The 18,988-nt window shown below is 48.8% G+C and overlaps 1 protein-coding gene and 1 long non-coding RNA gene across 3 annotated transcripts; one reads left to right on the forward strand and one right to left on the reverse strand.

Moving 5' to 3' along the window:
• Positions 1-195: 195 nt before the first annotated feature.
• Positions 196-18,621, forward strand: LOC106713811. Its single transcript, XM_014506679.2, has 14 exons — positions 196-362; positions 1,377-1,512; positions 2,730-2,821; positions 4,021-4,130; positions 4,412-4,628; positions 4,864-4,946; positions 5,833-5,996; positions 8,100-8,239; positions 8,425-8,578; positions 8,693-8,895; positions 9,579-9,683; positions 14,799-14,894; positions 17,877-18,055; positions 18,407-18,621. Exons 2-14 carry the CDS (start codon positions 1,422-1,424, stop codon positions 18,462-18,464), a joined length of 1,692 nt encoding a protein of 563 aa, XP_014362165.2. The 5' UTR covers positions 196-362; positions 1,377-1,421; the 3' UTR covers positions 18,465-18,621.
• LOC123721306 lies at positions 11,193-12,916 on the reverse strand. 2 transcript variants are annotated; one of them, XR_006756202.1, is made up of 4 exons: positions 12,899-12,916; positions 12,397-12,526; positions 12,016-12,145; positions 11,193-11,903 (listed from the first exon to the last, which is right to left on the reverse strand). It is a non-coding gene; the product is annotated as an uncharacterized LOC123721306 (long non-coding RNA). The 2 variants fall into 2 exon arrangements; XR_006756201.1 differs by having other exon boundaries at positions 11,194-11,903; positions 12,648-12,902.
• Positions 18,622-18,988: the final 367 nt, after the last annotated feature.

Consider the following 18,988-nt stretch of genomic DNA (forward strand, 5'->3'; position numbering starts at 1 on the left):
TACCAAAACAACACACAATCACATAAAACGATTATATTCAGAAAGAATAGATATAATAACAAAAACATGTATTAATTGCATTTTTAAATAATTGTACTAAAAATAAACTTAATTTAGGGAAGTAATAGAATTGTAATCTAATTTATAAACATAAATGACAGAATAACAATATGTCAAAGTCATAGTAGCTGAATTTCAAAAACGTATTGTAATTTATAGATAGTTTTAGAACTATGAATGACTAAAAAAAATGAAAGGAATAGAAACATAAGCTATTTTTATTTACGTACTTCAGCAAGCGGTTCTTTGCGTGGGAATTTTGAATTCAAATCTTGCTGCTATTCCTTTCTTCGCGTAGTCTGGTAAGAGTAATTCTGTTGAAAATCTTTAATGTTATTTCTAGAAGGGTGTTCTAAGATAAAATGTAATCAATCTAAGATAACATAAATTAAATGTAAGAATATCTTAATATAGAAAGAAGTGTATAGTTTGATTAAGTTATAAAATCGTGTTTAGCGAGCGGCAAAAGGGTGTATGTAGCTATTGGTGACGATGTTGAAGGTTGATGATGGTCGATGTTGGTGGTACAGGTGCAGTAGTTGTGACATGATGGAGAACTGCACAGTGCACAGCGCCTCGAATCGTCGAATGCACCTATTAATTATTGCATTAAATGTCTAACTGTGGCATACATTAAATTTCACCTGAAATGGAATTAAACACATACAAAATCAAAACTGTGTCAGTTATATAAATTCGGGTCTATATTTTAACTTTCATGAGCATGAGAAATCCATAGTGAATTATTTTCTTTTTCCAAATCAACTTTTTATATTGCTACTTGGGAATTATAGTACTATTGTTCTTTTTTTAAAATCAGTGATGGTTTACTGTGATATCAATTGTATACTGTGTTTGAATACTGTATTTCCTAAAGCATAGTTACTTAATAATTGAAATTGCACGCTATCATTTGTATTGGTGCAATATTACATTCACAATAACTAAAGTCCAAGGAATCAAACATACAGATGTTCAATGTTTGAACAAATCTATCAATGGAAGTACTCAGTCATTATTTGTACCTTGTTCATATGATAATGTCTACTTCCATGTCACTTGTATCATGTTATATTCCTCTTTCTCATCTCTTTTCTTCTTTTTTGTTTTACTTCATTACATATATGAATATTGCCATTCAAATACCACAATTATAAATGCTGGAAGTCAGTTTGTGTGCCGACTGTGTGTGTTATTGTAATATTTTTAGTAAAAGAAATCATATTTTCAAAATGTTACTTATTTTTTTCCCACCCATTCATAATCTTTCGTAATAAAAGATTTCTTGATTGGTGTATAATTTTTTTGCATTACAGAATTGTTGTAAATAGGTGAAAGAAACATCACAAGTAGTAGCAAGTATGGCAGCGGAGGAGGAAGGTTCGCCTGTCGACCTCTACGTGTATGACCTGACCCGTGGCCTGGCTGCGCTGCTCTCCCCTTCCATTCTAGGTCACAATCTTACTCTCACTCTTAACTTAGATTTAAAAAAAAATAAGACATAATACTTCAACCCAATTAATTCCCAATTTTATATTTCTCAATCAAACAGATGAAAGAATTCAAGTGTTGTTAATTGCTCGTGTCTCGACTTCGTCAGCGTGGAGTAAAAAAAAAGTAGTCTAAGTAACCACTAAAAGTTCCGTCAAAACCGATCCAGTGTTTCGGAGATTACCCGAAAGAAACACGGCTTCACTTAAATTTAATCATAAACATCATGTGTACGACAATTTTTTTTTATATTACATACAGACACTTCGATTTTATTAACTTTATAGATGTTGGGTCGTATTATTATGTTATAGCGGGTTCAGGTTACGCAGGTGCGGCACGCGGCGCGCTCCCGCGACACGTCGCCGCTCTAGCTTTGTGCCACTTTTCCTGTTCTGTTTTTATCCAATGCTAATTTTACACAGTTTATTTCTTTCTATACGTAGTATGTTTACGAACGATAACATTTTTAGTTACATTACTACGTTGCGCTCTACGTAAACGTTACTCTATCGCATTCCAATTGTACCTACGCCTAAATATAGAGGAACTCAAATCCTTTAAGCGATTTAATTACGCTTGGGATTGGAACAAGGTGTATGGGAACTAATGGAGGATCTATGATTAAAAATAAACTTGTCATCTTCTCCACATGCATAATGTATTTGCGTTTTCCGTATAACTAAAAATAAATATTTAAATATTTATTTTTCGTTATACGCATTCGTTTGAAATCGAAAATCCGCATTTGTTCCGGGTAATCTCCGCAGCGGCTGGACTGATTTTGATGGAACATTTAATGGAAAGTAGCTATTGAATAAGTAGAGGAATAACATGGGATTATTTAGTTTTAGTAATGTAATTAAGATTTCACAAAACATTGTCGCGTCATTGCACAGGCCACGGTCACGGCCTGTGACATACTGATGCTGAAAATGGTTTTGTGTCCATTTTGCTGCCTGAAGACAAATTTTCATATGTATTTAATTCCACGCGGACAAAGTCGCAGTCAACAACTAGTACTACCTAGATAAGTCAATTATTTAAAAGTGTTTTTTTTTTAATTATAGACATTACTGTCAATTAAAAAATCTTGGTTATAAAGTTCGGTTGTATCAATACATTGATGGTGGTAGTAAAAAAGCCAAGGTAACACTAGATGCGTGTGTCGTGCGCAGGACGGCAGGTGGCGGGCGTGTGGCACACTGCGGTCGTGGTCTTCGGCCGGGAGTACTTCTACGGCAGCGGCGGCATCACGCACTGCGAGCCGGTCAGTCGCATCACAACATCTTTTGTTAGAGATAGAGACAGACAGAGAGCGCTAGCCGCTACCTCATACCGCATACCCAGAACAGTAACACGCATCACCCGTGCTAATGCAACCTCTACTGTTTCGGAATACCCCCCATACAGTTGTTATTGAAGAACGAGTGATATATCAATGGAAACTAATAACTGTGTAGCAATAAAAATAAAAATGTTTAAGGGAATTTAAAAATAATAATACCAATAACCGCGTGTAAGATAGAGCTTCGAAGTATTTAGGTATCTATCTGTATGTTATTTATATTATCATCAATATTACTGGCGCTCGTTGCTCAACATTTTCAATTCACGTGTTAATATTATACTAATTATAGATCACATGTCATTTCGCTTTATTAATATGATGATGACAATTTGATTTTTTTCTAATTAAATGTGCAATTTTCACTAGTACATTTATTTATACATCTGCTAATAATGTGTGAATCATAGTTAGTATATATATATGTACGATCAGCAGTACGTATTGCGTGTCATTTATTTTTGTTGCGAGTATGAACTGGATTCCAATAAAAACCTAAAACCATAGACAATATACCTGACCATATCTATGGTTTAGGGTTTAGACTGAAATCTGGTGTATGGTTCTAGTTAGTGTCGCCTTCTTTAATATATCTATCAATTGAATAATGGATGAAGAGCAAAATTACATTCGCGCATTAAAGATTTTTTCAATAAAATAAAAAAAAGATAGCGTCATTTTTATCACTTTATTACTTTGAAGTATTCAATTAAAATGTTATATTGTTGTGATCGGTCCGACGTCGAAATGCGTCTGCATTCCTAGTTATAGTCAAACGCAGACAGATTGCGGCCGACGGCGAAACATTTACGCTGCTTGTTTTAGTGACACTGCCTCGCCCCATATTATTATTTACAAAACTATTTAGTGAAGAGTCCATACACCTGATATAAACATAGTATAACGTATAGACCGCACGTCACAGCGATGGGATGTGGCTAGCCGCAAATTATAGTATTTGAAAGTATGTAATTTCTATAGCATTGCAAGAGCAACGCTTTTTGCTTGCCATAGCTTTGTAGGATAGTGTCATAAAGTGTGCTTGATGGTTTGGTTGTGTGCTGCGTGCGGTGTGCGGCGTGCGGTGTGCGGCGTGCGGCGTGCGGCGTGCGGCGGAGCAGGGCGGCACGCAGCTGGGCGCGCCGCAGCAGGTGTTGCGGCTGGGGAGTACGTTCGTGCCGCGCGTCGTGTTCGCCGACTACTTGCGCGGTCTGGCCACCACCACCTACACGTCAGTATCTGCTGCAATATATTAACTTATTTTGTAAATCTTTCTAATCTTACTTCTTACTAATATTTTAAATGCGAAAGTTTAGATGGATGGATGTTCGGATGTTAGTTTGAAGGTATGTTTGGAACGGTTCAACTGGTTTTCATGAAATTTGGCACAGACGTAGAACATGGTCTGAAATAACACATAGGCTACTTATTAGGTTTTTAAATGCCAATGGCAAAAGCTAGTGTACTAATATAAATGAAGTCGAATATCAAGTATGGACGATGTACGTACAGCGGCGCGGCGTACCGGCTGCTGGAGCACAACTGCAACCACTTCAGCGACGAGGTGGCGCAGTTCCTGTGCGACGCCCGCGTGCCTGAACACATCGTGGCGCAGCCCGAGCGCGACCTGCCGCCGCCGCTGCGTGCCGCGCTCGCCGCCATGCTGGAGCGAGCCCTGCCCGCCCCGGACCCCGCCCAGGGCCCCGCCCAGGGCCTCGCCCCCAACGACGTCAGTACACGCCCCTCGTACTACTTCACAAGCTCATACAGGCAAACTTTAATGACAGTAAATAATAATACGAACACGAATACGTATAAAGATTGGTATCGACCCCGTCATTGTTAGTGAGGTGCTGCACAATGCACTCCGCCCCCTCCCCCCTTCAACTCGCTGAGAGTCTATATAGTCGCACCCAGGTATTACAGTGATGTATGTACAGCTAGGGTTCTCCGTTTGTAATCAGGCGGCGTACACAAACGGCGTGCGCGGCGGCCGCGAGGACAGCCCCGACTACCTCACGCTCAACAACCAGATCGAGGAGGCCAGGTGAGTGCGGCGCACCTCCACACTCTCGCCCCGTCTCCCGGCACACCGGCACACCGGCGAGGCGGCGGCAGTATGTGAGGTGCAAGGCTGGGCGTGTGCAGTGGGCGTGGGCGTGGCAGTGGGCGTGGCGGTGGGCGTGGGCGAGCTGCGGCCGGGCGCTGCGCGGCGCTGCTGGCGGGGGCGACGCGCGCGGCGGCGCTGTGGCGAGACTTGCGGCGCCGAGTCCCTCCCCCGCCCCCGTACCCGCCCCAGTACCCTCCCCCGCCGGGACCCTTTTGATGCTTAGCTTTTATTCCTCTCATTTTTTGTTAACAATAAATATAAGTTATTTGTTATTTCAACTTTATTATGAGCGAGAACATGTGAGGAATGTGGGACAACTCGTTTACATCAACACCGTTTATTAACACCGACTCATCCGGAGCCGCTTTATTTGATAGATAATGTTTTGTATCTTCTTTATTATTTTTGTCTCGGCGCCTTAACCTATCTAACTTAGCAAAAACGGGACAAAAAGTTAGGTAACAAGGAAACATTCGTTCTCTGTTATCGTCTCGGCTGGACTGACATGAAATTAAACTAATAAGAACAAATATATATATATTTTCTAGGAATAAAAAAGTAATTTTATTGCATTTTCCGAGCAACGGATTTGAAAGAAATTTACCTCTTCTTCATCCCTGCGGAGATAAATCTGTACAGGAAAGTAAATTTACGTAATTGCGATGTACAGTAACATTACCTACATACATACAGTAGTTACGTAGAAAATAATGAAAATAAACGATTTGACATTTGAGTTTATAGTAAAAGTATCGTAGTATAAAGTAGAGATGTAGGAGATGTGTGTGTACTGTGCGGTGAGATGACACGAGGCTGTCGGCAGGCTGCAGTCGCACGAGCTCGAGCAGCGCCGCTCCACGCTCGCGGAGAAGCTGGCCCGCACGCAGCGTCGCCAGGAGCGCCGTCAGCAGCGGGACCGGCGCGCGCAACCCCACCACACGCCCCCAGACACGCCCCAAGACACGCCCCCAGACACGCCCCACCACGGTCAGTCTCTATACATTTACCTACAAAACATTAAGTTTGACATTAGATTCAGCTGACTTCTGTATGTGTTAAATTACACATTATAGTATTATTTGGATTCGCTGCAGGTGATTGTTGTGTGCACATTAGTATTTGTTTTCTAAAACAATTTGTCTTCCTTAGTCAGAGAACTGAGAAAGAGGAGAGCGAGGGCCGGACCATATGTCGCTATCTAGTAGCAAATGCTACCCTCATCACGAAATAATACTTTTCTAGTTTTTAATTAAATCATTTTTATCTATCATTTATATATAAAGCAACATGTGACATGTACTTTTTTGTATCGAAATGAACAAACTTCTTCTGAAAGTTTTCAGTTACGTGCAAAATATCTTTATTTTATCAGTTACAAGCGCGTTACGTTGACGAAGGTTGGCGGAGACTGGTCCAATGATGTTCTAACCTCTAAATATTTTAACTAAATTTCTGTTTCTTTTACCGCTACCTTTTATTTATCCGACGTTTTACGATGAAAGAAAACATCATGATGCAACCTGCACTTATCTGAGAAGAAATTCAATGATATGTGTGAAGTTAACCCGCACTAGGCTGACTCCGCCCCCCACCACCCGCGCCCCACCAGCGTGGTTGACTATGATCTAGTCACCCCTAACTTAGGGTAGGCTCCGAGTTCCTCAGGAAGTATAGTGAGTTGATGATGATGAAAGAACTTAAAACTCAGTGAATATCCTTAAAAAGCATAGATATAATTTTGATATAACCCGGTGTAATGGAGCTCGCCTACGTGTACCGAGCGAGTCGATACTTACTTGGTGTGGGGCGAGGGCTCCCTCGCATCCCCGTCTCTATGGAGTCCACTAGAATGTTGGAGCTGTCAGTGTTGAAATGGACAAGTTCAAATGCTGAACTTTTGTAAAATAATTCGGATAAGTGAGAGGTTATGAAAAGTTGGCGCGTCGCCAGCGCGGGAAGCTTGCGGCAGTCGGGCCTTGCGGAGCGTGCCCCCGCCCGCCCCCGCCCGCCCCGCCCGCCCCCGCCCGCCCCCGCCCGCCCCCGCCCGCCCCCGGCGCCCCCGCCCGCCCCCGCCCGCCCCCGCCCGTCCCCGCCCGCCCCCGCCACGCGCCTCGCACGCCGCCGACGACCGATATACTCGGCATCGTTTGCGATCATTTGCACCTCGAAATAGACCTGCGGCGACGCTACTGCACGCGCCCGCGCCGGAACATAACCTGCTACTGCTACATCCGACGCCTTCACCATATCGTATACGCCAGTGGCTTTTTTACAATTCTGAGTATGTTTTACTAAGTTTAGTAGAAACGCTAAAGGTTTGGTTAAATATTACTGTGGACCGAACGATAAATTCTCTCATTGGTCTGTCATCGGTCTTAAAATAAACGCGGCGCGGCGGACGCGGCGTTGTGTCGTGTGGTGTAGTGTGGTGTAGTGTGGTGTGGTGTGGTGTTGCTCGCGCGCTGCAGAAAAACAAACGCAACGCAATTGACAAATTGTGCTTCATTATTTTGTAATTTTATGGTGTAAAACTATTAGTTTTTTCTGACTACAGTTTGACTACATTTTGTATTTCAGTAAGTGGCTTTCGTGTTTTTAAATACCTGTATCTATACCATGAATGAGACTGAAATTTGTTCTTTATACATCTAATGTAGTAATTTATTACCTACTTAAATTGTTACCTATATTAGTTAAGCGAAGTGGGTGGTACAAGCAGTAGTAAGAGGGGGTTCTTCTAAACCTCTCGTCTCTCGTTGCTCTCTTTTGTATCGTGTTGCATGACGCGCTGCGCCGCGCCGCGCTTGGAGCACCCGCGAGGAAACCACATGTTGCCCCCGCCTCCGTCCCCGCCCCCGCCCCGTCATCGACAGATTTTAATGAGTTAAATAACTATCGAATGCAATATCGATTAGTAAAGTAGTTTTAGACATCGATGTACCTACTGGTGTAGCTAAAATTGTAGTTTTCTTTCTTTCTTTCTTTCTATATAAGCCTAACCGTCGACAATAATTATTACACGCAATAATGGACTGTAATCGACTGAAATATATTGTCACAGATTGACCTTGTGTACGTTGCGTGTTGCAGAGATGGCTGAATGTGTGGAGCTCGAGGAGGCGGCGGGGCCCAGCTCTCGGCCGGCCGGCAGCGCGCCGGACGAGCTGGAGGAGGCCGAGCAGCCGGCGCGTGCGGTGCGCGACCCGCCCATCCTCTACCGCGACATCGACGTGAGTAGTTTACCCTTCCCTGTCGATTCCCGTCCACTAGTAAAAACTTATTAAACCTTGCCTGGTCAGTAATTTTTCAGATTGTGATTGGTATCCAAAACGTCACAAAATTGACACAATTGAGGACATCGATTAAGATTAAGTTTATTATAAGATATAACAAAATGACGATGCGGTGTCGTCAGGCGGCGGCGGAGTTCGCGGGGCTGACGCGGGCGCTGGAGGCGGCGGGGCTGGAGCTGACGGCGGAGGAGCGCCAGAGCCTGGACGAGCTGCGCCAGTACCTGGTGCTGGGCGAGGGCAGCTGGGTGCTCGGCGACGACTTCCTCAACTTCATCGGTGAGCGCCGCCACCGTCTTCTGCGCGACATTTATGAAATTACATATACGCGAAAAACGCAAAGCTTTTGATAATGCGGTCGAAATAAGTAAGTGTTCGTGTATCGGTGTGCAGGACGCGTGCTGTCTGAGGGGGGAGAGGGGGGCAAGGCTGTGGGCGCGGCGCGGCGCGCGGTCGTGCGCTGTCTGGCGGCCGCGGCATTGCGCGACGACGTCTCGCTGCTGCTGCACCAGGACCGGCGTCAGCACGCGCTGCTGGCCTACGCGCATCGCGTCGACCTCCTGCCCCCGCCCGAGCAGCACGCCCTCGCCCTCTTCGTGAGTGTCGTCACCGCACACCGCCTCATCATGTCTCACCTCGCCCCACACAGCCTCACACCGCCTCACACCGCCTCACCCCGCCTCACACCGCCTCACACCGCCTCACCCCGCCTCACCCCGCCTCACACCGCCTCACCCCGCCTCACACCGCCTCACCCGGCCTCACACAGCCTCACACCGCCTCAACCCACCTCACACTGCCTCACCCCGCCTCACCCCGCCTCACCTCGCCTCACCTCACCTCGCCTCACCTCGCCTCACCTCGCCTCACCTCGCCTCACCTCGCCTCACCTCGCCTCATTCCATACAGATCCTTGCAATTACAGATGCATTGACTGCCTTTAATCACCTGAAAAGAGGACGCACGAAAAGAGAATATTGTGCATCCCCTCCAACGGCAAATCCACTTCCCCTTCCCTTCATTGCTTTATACTGTTTGTAGTATATTATAGTATATTATTGTGTATACTATTTGTTAGAAGGTATCTCCAGAACGACTCGACGGATGTCGATGAAATTCGGCATAGATGTAGATCATAGTCTGAAAGAAGACATAGGATACTCATTAAGATGTTTATGTTTCATTCGGCGCGGAGTCACGGGCTATAGCCAGTATCAAAATAAAACTTTGTATAGTTAATGGAACATTTACTGGCCTTCATTGTGATGTGTCTGCGTAGATGTGCAACCTGTTCGCCCACGCCTCCTCCTCCGAGTGGCTGCTCTACATCAGCGAGTGGGAGGCGCACGGCCAGATGCTCGCCAACATCCGCGTCACCACCAAGGTGCTGCTCTCACACACCTCACACACCTCACAAACCTCACACCTCACACACTATCCTGTCTATACCTGGTTACATCAGCGAGTGGGAGGCGCACGGCCAGATGCTCGCCAACATCCGCGTCACCACCAAGGTGCTGCTCTCACACACCTCACACACCTCACAAACCTCACACCTCACACCTCACACACTATCCTGTCTATACCTGGTTACATCAGCGAGTGGGAGGCGCACGGCCAGATGCTCGCCAACATCCGCGTCACCACCAAGGTGCTGCTCTCACACACCTCACACACCTCACAAACCTCACACCTCACACACTATCCTGTCTATACCTGGTTACATCAGCGAGTGGGAGGCGCACGGCCAGATGCTCGCCAACATCCGCGTCACCACCAAGGTGCTGCTCTCACACACCTCACACACCTCACAAACCTCACACCTCACACACTATCCTGTCTAGACCTGGTTACATCAGCGAGTGGGAGGCGCACGGCCAGATGCTCGCCAACATCCGCGTCCCCACCAAGGTGCTGCTCTCACACACCTCACACACCTCACAAACCTCACACCTCACACACTATCCTGTCTATACCTGGTTACATCAGCGAGTGGGAGGCGCACGGCCAGATGCTCGCCAACATCCGCGTCACCACCAAGGTGCTGCTCTCACACACCTCACACACCTCACAAACCTCACACCTCACACACTATCCTGTCTATACCTGGTTACATCAGCGAGTGGGAGGCGCACGGCCAGATGCTCGCCAACATCCGCGTCACCACCAAGGTGCTGCTCTCACACACCTCACACACCTCACAAACCTCACACCTCACACACTATCCTGTCTATACCTGGTTACATCAGCGAGTGGGAGGCGCACGGCCAGATGCTCGCCAACATCCGCGTCACCACCAAGGTGCTGCTCTCACACACCTCACACACCTCACACCTCACACACTATCCTGTCTATACCTGGTTACATCAGCGAGTGGGAGGCGCACGGCCAGATGCTCGCCAACATCCGCGTCACCACCAAGGTGCTGCTCTCACACACCTCACACACCTCACAACTCACACACTATCCTGTCTATACCTGGTTACATCAGCGAGTGGGAGGCGCACGGCCAGATGCTCGCCAACATCCGCGTCACCACCAAGGTGCTGCTCTCACACACCTCACACACCTCACAAACCTCACACCTCACACACTATCCTGTCTATACCTGGTTACATCAGCGAGTGGGAGGCGCACGGCCAGATGCTCGCCAACATCCGCGTCACCACCAAGGTGCTGCTCTCACACACCTCACACACCTCACACCTCACACACTATCCTGTCTATACCTGGTTACATCAGCGAGTGGGAGGCGCACGGCCAGATGCTCGCCAACATCCGCGTCACCACCAAGGTGCTGCTCTCACACACCTCACACACCTCACAAACCTCACACCTCACACACTATCCTGTCTATACCTGGTTACATCAGCGAGTGGGAGAGAGGCGCACGGCCAGATGCTCGCCAACATCCGCGTCACCACCAAGGTGCTGCTCTCACACACCTCACACACCTCACAAACCTCACACACTATCCTGTCTATACCTGGTTACATCAGCGAGTGGGAGGCGCACGGCCAGATGCTCGCCAACATCCGCGTCACCACCAAGGTGCTGCTCTCACACACCTCACACACCTCACAAACCTCACACCTCACACACTATCCTGTCTATACCTGGTTACATCAGCGAGTGGGAGGCGCACGGCCAGATGCTCGCCAACATCCGCGTCACCACCAAGGTGCTGCTCTCACACACCTCACACACCTCACAACCCTCACACCTCACACACTATCCTGTCTATACCTGGTTACATCAGCGAGTGGGAGGCGCACGGCCAGATGCTCGCCAACATCCGCGTCACCACCAAGGTGCTGCTCTCACACACCTCACACACCTCACAAACCTCACACCTCACACACTATCCTGTCTATACCTGGTTACATCAGCGAGTGGGAGGCGCACGGCCAGATGCTCGCCAACATCCGCGTCACCACCAAGGTGCTGCTCTCACACACCTCACACACCTCACAAACCTCACACCTCACACACTATCCTGTCTATACCTGGTTACATCAGCGAGTGGGAGGCGCACGGCCAGATGCTCGCCAACATCCGCGTCACCACCAAGGTGCTGCTCTCACACACCTCACACACCTCACAACTCACACACTATCCTGTCTATACCTGGTTACATCAGCGAGTGGGAGGCGCACGGCCAGATGCTCGCCAACATCCGCGTCACCACCAAGGTGCTGCTCTCACACACCTCACACACCTCACACCTCACACACTATCCTGTCTATACCTGGTTACATCAGCGAGTGGGAGGCGCACGGCCAGATGCTCGCCAACATCCGCGTCACCACCAAGGTGCTGCTCTCACACACCTCACACACCTCACAACTCACACACTATCCTGTCTATACCTGGTTACATCAGCGAGTGGGAGGCGCACGGCCAGATGCTCGCCAACATCCGCGTCACCACCAAGGTGCTGCTCTCACACACCTCACACACCTCACAAACCTCACACCTCACACACTATCCTGTCTATACCTGGTTACATCAGCGAGTGGGAGGCGCACGGCCAGATGCTCGCCAACATCCGCGTCACCACCAAGGTGCTGCTCTCACACACCTCACACACCTCACACACCTCACACCTCACACACTATCCTGTCTATACCTGGTTACATCAGCGAGTGGGAGGCGCACGGCCAGATGCTCGCCAACATCCGCGTCACCACCAAGGTGCTGCTCTCACACACCTCACACACCTCACAACTCACACACTATCCTGTCTATACCTGGTTACATCAGCGAGTGGGAGGCGCACGGCCAGATGCTCGCCAACATCCGCGTCACCACCAAGGTGCTGCTCTCACACACCTCACACACCTCACACACCTCACACCTCACACACTATCCTGTCTATACCTGGTTACATCAGCGAGTGGGAGGCGCACGGCCAGATGCTCGCCAACATCCGCGTCACCACCAAGGTGCTGCTCTCACACACCTCACACACCTCACAAACCTCACACCTCACACACTATCCTGTCTATACCTGGTTACATCAGCGAGTGGGAGGCGCACGGCCAGATGCTCGCCAACATCCGCGTCACCACCAAGGTGCTGCTCTCACACACTTCACACACCTCACAAACCTCACACCTCACACACTATCCTGTCTATACCTGGTTACATCGGCGAGTGGGAGGCGCACGGCCAGATGCTCGCCAACATCCGCGTCACCACCAAGGTGCTGCTCTCACACACTTCACACACCTCACAAACCTCACACCTCACACACTATCCTGTCTATACCTGGTTACATCAGCGAGTGGGAGGCGCACGGCCAGATGCTCGCCAACATCCGCGTCACCACCAAGGTGCTGCTCTCACACACCTCACACACCTCACAAACCTCACACCTCACACACTATCCTGTCTATACCTGGTTACATCGGCGAGTGGGAGGCGCACGGCCAGATGCTCGCCAACATCCGCGTCACCACCAAGGTGCTGCTCTCACACACTTCACACACCTCACAAACCTCACACCTCACACACTATCCTGTCTATACCTGGTTACATCGGCGAGTGGGAGGCGCACGGCCAGATGCTCGCCAACATCCGCGTCACCACCAAGGTGCTGCTCTCACACACTTCACACACCTCACAAACCTCACACCTCACACACTATCCTGTCTATACCTGGTTACATCAGCGAGTGGGAGGCGCACGGCCAGATGCTCGCCAACATCCGCGTCACCACCAAGGTGCTGCTCTCACACACCTCACACACCTCACAAACCTCACACCTCACACACTATCCTGTCTATACCTGGTTACATCAACGAGTGGGAGGCGCACGGCCAGATGCTCGCCAACATCCGCGTCACCACCAAGGTGCTGCTCTCACACACTTCACACACCTCACAAACCTCACACCTCACACACTATCCTGTCTATACCTGGTTACATCAGCGAGTGGGAAGCGCACGGCCAGATGCTCTCCAACATCCGCGTCACCACCAAGGTGCTGCTCTCACACACCTCACACACCTCACAAACCTCACACCTCACACACTATCCTGTCTATACCTGGTTACATCAGCGAGTGGGAGGCGCACGGCCAGATGCTCGCCAACATCCGCGTCACCACCAAGGTGCTGCTCTCACACACCTCACACACCTCACAAACCTCACACCTCACACACTATCCTGTCTATACCTGGTTACATCAGCGAGTGGGAGGCGCACGGCCAGATGCTCGCCAACATCCGCGTCACCACCAAGGTGCTGCTCTCACACACCTCACACACCTCACAAACCTCACACCTCACACACTATCCTGTCTATACCTGGTTACATCAGCGAGTGGGAGGCGCACGGCCAGATGCTCGCCAACATCCGCGTCACCACCAAGGTGCTGCTCTCACACACCTCACACACCTCACAAACCTCACACCTCACACACTATCCTGTCTATACCTGGTTACATCAGCGAGTGGGAGGCGCACGGCCAGATGCTCGCCAACATCCGCGTCACCACCAAGGTGCTGCTCTCACACACCTCACACACCTCACACCTCACACACTATCCTGTCTATACCTGGTTACATCAGCGAGTGGGAGGCGCACGGCCAGATGCTCGCCAACATCCGCGTCACCACCAAGGTGCTGCTCTCACACACCTCACACACCTCACAAACCTCACACCTCACACACTATCCTGTCTATACCTGGTTACATCAGCGAGTGGGAGGCGCACGGCCAGATGCTCGCCAACATCCGCGTCACCACCAAGGTGCTGCTCTCACACACCTCACACACCTCACAAACCTCACACCTCACACACTATCCTGTCTATACCTGGTTACATCAGCGAGTGGGAGGCGCACGGCCAGATGCTCGCCAACATCCGCGTCACCACCAAGGTGCTGCTCTCACACACCTCACACACCTCACAAACCTCACACCTCACACACTATCCTGTCTATACCTGGTGACAATGTGGGCGTGCTCGTGTGACTTGTGACGTGCAATGCAGGTGTGCGTGCATTGCGCGCTCAGCGAGGAGCCGGAGCTGCGCGAGGCGGGCACGGCGCTGCTCTACAACGTCGCCACCAAGGAGGTAAAGACTGTGGTCAGTATCTTCTCCTCTCTCTCTCTCTCTCCTCACTCTCTTACTGTCTCTGCTTGTCATCGCTATAGGATCAAGGAAAATTATTTTCAATTAATTAACATACAAAGTACATACATTTATCATTGTCTAGTCATAGTATTGGTTATGAAGACAACAGACGACATTTGTTAAAAGCGCTTGTTGATTCATTATGATAGTGACGGAGTCCCGCCGCTCCATGCACCGCTCCATGCACCGCTCCATGCACCGCTCCATGCACCGCTCCATGCACCGCTCCATGCACCGCTCCATGCACCGCTCCATGCACCGCTCCATGCACCGCTCCATGCACCGCTCCATGCACCGCTCGCTCCCTACATTGTACTATGTAAAAGTAAAATAAATTATTTTGCAAGGGTACATAAATTAAAAAATACATAATAGCATCTCGTATATTAAGTCATATTTTCCATTTATATATTTATATACATATTCGAATCTATCCTCGACAATTGATAGTTCGCGATGTATGAAAGTTCAATTCTCTGCTAAATGTAATGAGTACGACATTACTTCTCATAAATTGTACACAAAATTAAATATGATATTCTTTCTTACACGAAAATTGTGCAACAAATCAAGTTATATCAGACGAGGTATAGGCAGAGTATTACATTGTGTATTTGCTCAACGCCGAGACGGTTCGCGGCTGCTCGAGGAAAACTACCACAAATTGTTACGATTTGTGTTTGCTCGAGATTAACCTCGCCGCCGACGCGACGGCGACGCGCGCTTTGAAAAATACCATCGAACCGCTATTTGTTCTTTGTCTTGTCAGGCTGTCGGCCCCCCCCCCCTCTACCTCCCCCCACACTAGCGCTCATGTAACAACGCCAATGCTATCTACACTGTCACTGCGCCTCCACTTCTGTCCCCGCTTTGATTTCATCTAATGCAGCCGGCTCGTTGCTGCCACATCTGTACCCGCACTCGGCAGATGTCGACTATCCAACCCGATAGCATATTGCAGGTGCCTCTCGCGCCAGGATATCGGAAGAGCCGCCTTGTTCAAAGGCGACCTTTTTTACACATCTTTCTTTATATTGTATCCAAATGTAGACAAAGAGTTAAATAATAAATAATGAGGCACGTGAGCCCGTGAGGCACGTGAGCCCGTGAGGCACGTGAGCCCGTGAGGCACGTGAGGCACGTGTGCAGTCAGTGGTTGTTGCAGCGGCTGGCGGCATGGCGCGGGGTGCGCGGCCGCCTGCCCGCCGCCGCCAAGTGCAAGGTAACGCGGCGCACTCTGCCGCCCGAGCCGCCCGAGCCGCCCGAGTCGCGCCGCTCGCTTACCTTCTTAACAAATTCATTTCATATTAACAATGTTCATTTCATACAAAAGTTATTGCTAAGTAACTATCGTAAGACATTTACGATACATAAATTATCTCTTATAGTTTATTTCCAAACGTAATATTTCATAGTTCTGCGCCCTGCGCCCTGCGCCCTGCGCCCTGCGCCCTGCGCCCTGCGCCCTGAGCCCTGCGCCCTGCGCCCTGCGCCCTGCGCCCTGCGCCCTGCGCCCTGCGCCCTGCGCCCTGTGCCCTGCGCCCTGCGCCCTGCGCCCTGCTACCCGCAGACATAACATGTCGTAAAGCCACGTTCTTGTTAACTAAATATATTTAGTGAATTTGTTTTGTTTAGCACAAGAAAAAGTAAAAGTTGTTGTGCATATAGGTAATAAATATGATGTAGGAAAACCATGTTTACAAAACTTGTATGTTTATTACGTGTTGTTATGATAGAAACTGCGCATCGGCCATGTGGCGCGGGCGCGGTAGATTGCGATAAGCACAGTTCGGCTTGTCGTCTTTTCTATTCACTAATTTAAATTAAATGTTAAAAGATATAGATAGATAGATAAATAATGGTGGCCGTGACATTGCACCGGCCGACCTTTGCTCTTAAAATAGAAGTGTAAATATGTTTAATGCGAGGAACGTTATCTAAGGACACATTAGCAAAGGTTTGCGCGTACCCTCGCCGGCTAACCTCGGTTCCCCCCGCGCCGGCCGCTCGCCGCGCCGGGTTCTAAGCTCGCGGTATTTGTATTGTTATAGTATTTACGACGTAATAGTTACGCTATCTGTAAAATCTCTCTCTGTTTTTTTAGCAGATACAACAATTTATTGTGAAAACGCGTTGTCGCCGTCCATCAACAAGATGACAGACGCCGCCGTGCTCAGATCTTTGTCAATATTAGCTGCTGATTACTGTTACGCAGCGATAATGTTGACAAGATTCGCCGTAACAACTTCATCTCAGAAATATATTTTTACGTACAATTTGTACAAATTATACGCACGCGCACATAACATGACCTTTTGAGTTTCTCTTCTCTTATTCGAGTGCAGCAAGCTAATTATTTACCTCGTCGGGGAATTAGTTTTTTTTTAATGGTAAAGTAAAAAACGAGCAAGCGGCCATTTGATGCCATTGTTACTAGCGAAGTGGCGCCGCTCCGAGATATCTGTAATAAGGCAAAATAGCTGTTGTCGCAGCAGACTATACGCAGGAAAGTGTAGGTCACGGTGCGCCTTCAGCGGCCGGGAGCTGCCGGGAGCTGCCGGGAGCTGGCGGGCGCCACCTCTCCACCGCACCCGATATTCTCTCTAATACTGTTTCTTGGCCTACATCTTCATATCGGACGCTCCCATTCCAGTGTTGCGGAGCGCCAGATTGCCGCTCCTTTACTTTCTGCAATCATCCATTTATCATTTAAACTAATGTAATTTTCAGACATTATTACAGAAAACATCACATCACACATTGACTATTAACATGCTTTTACCATTGTTATATGATGTATATGTGTAAAGATATTTTGTCACAAACGTAAAATGTGAACCATTTGTCAATTGCGTGGTGCGGCGCGACTGGATCGACGGGGTGCCGGGGTGCTGGATCGCCGGGGCGCTGGGATGCTGGGATGCCGGGATGCAGGTGTTCGACGAGGTGTGCGCGGAGCTGGCGCTGGCGGCGCTGCAGCTGCTGCGCGCGGAGCCGGCGGCGGAGGAGGAGCACGTGTGGCGCGCGTGCAGTGCGCTGGCACGACTGGCGCACCACTCGCCCGACGTGCCGCAGCTGGTGGCGGTGGTGGGGCCCGACCCCGCCGCATACAGGTCAGCTCTCTTTTTTTTAAAGTGAGGATGGGAAGGGGAAATGGATTGACGGAGAAGGAGCCGCATAGAAAGGAGATATATCCTGTTTCGGTGCGTCCCCTCCTTTGTGGATTAAAGGTAGGCAACGCATTTGCAATTGCGCATGTTTATGGGCAGCGGTCGCTTCGTCGAAGTTCAAATACAGTAAATTCCATAAATAAACACCGAGATTATGGAACGGCATTTGTATGGAATTGTGAGATTACTTTCCAAACAAAAATGAGTGCGAATGTTTTTCGTGCGCACAACAAACAAAGAGTTTGTAAAGTGGCGATGTCCGCTGAGTGTGTCGTGTGTCGTGTGTCGGCGCAGAGGCACCAGCCCGCGTGTCGACGAGCAGATCGACCTCATCCTGCAGAAGGTCAAGTGAGGCGCCTCTCCGTGGGGCCGCGTGAGGCGCGTGAGGCGCGTGAGGTGCGTGCTGCGTGTGGGGGGGGGGACTCCTCCGTAACCAGAAATGTTTTGTTTGTAATTATTTAATTAATGAATACTAATGTATAAAGTTGTGTAATGTGGGGGGCGGGGGGGGGGGGGGAGGTCACTCTGTAGGAGCGGCTCGCCTGCGAAATTAGAACATTTGTCAGAAAGTAATTTATTATTGTTCTCTAGTATCTTTGTAAAAATTTAATATCTATAAGATTACAATATGAATACGTGGATAAGTAGTCAAATATATAGGGTTGGGGTGGAGGGGGGGGGTGAGGACGCGGGTTCGGGCGCGGGTGTGCATTTACAAGCGAGCTGCGCCTGCGCCGACGTCACGACGATTGCTGTTTGTTGTATAACAATAAAAGTTAATGGTGCTAAAATACTTGTCTATTTATTTATAATCGTCCTAATATATGACATGATGAATGTATCGATGTTGTACAAGGGAGGGTCCTGAGCTGCGGG

The sequence above is a fragment of the Papilio machaon genome, chromosome 10 (genome assembly GCF_912999745.1).
Source record: "Papilio machaon chromosome 10, ilPapMach1.1, whole genome shotgun sequence".
In the NCBI taxonomy this organism is placed as follows: Eukaryota; Metazoa; Arthropoda; class Insecta; order Lepidoptera; family Papilionidae; genus Papilio; species Papilio machaon.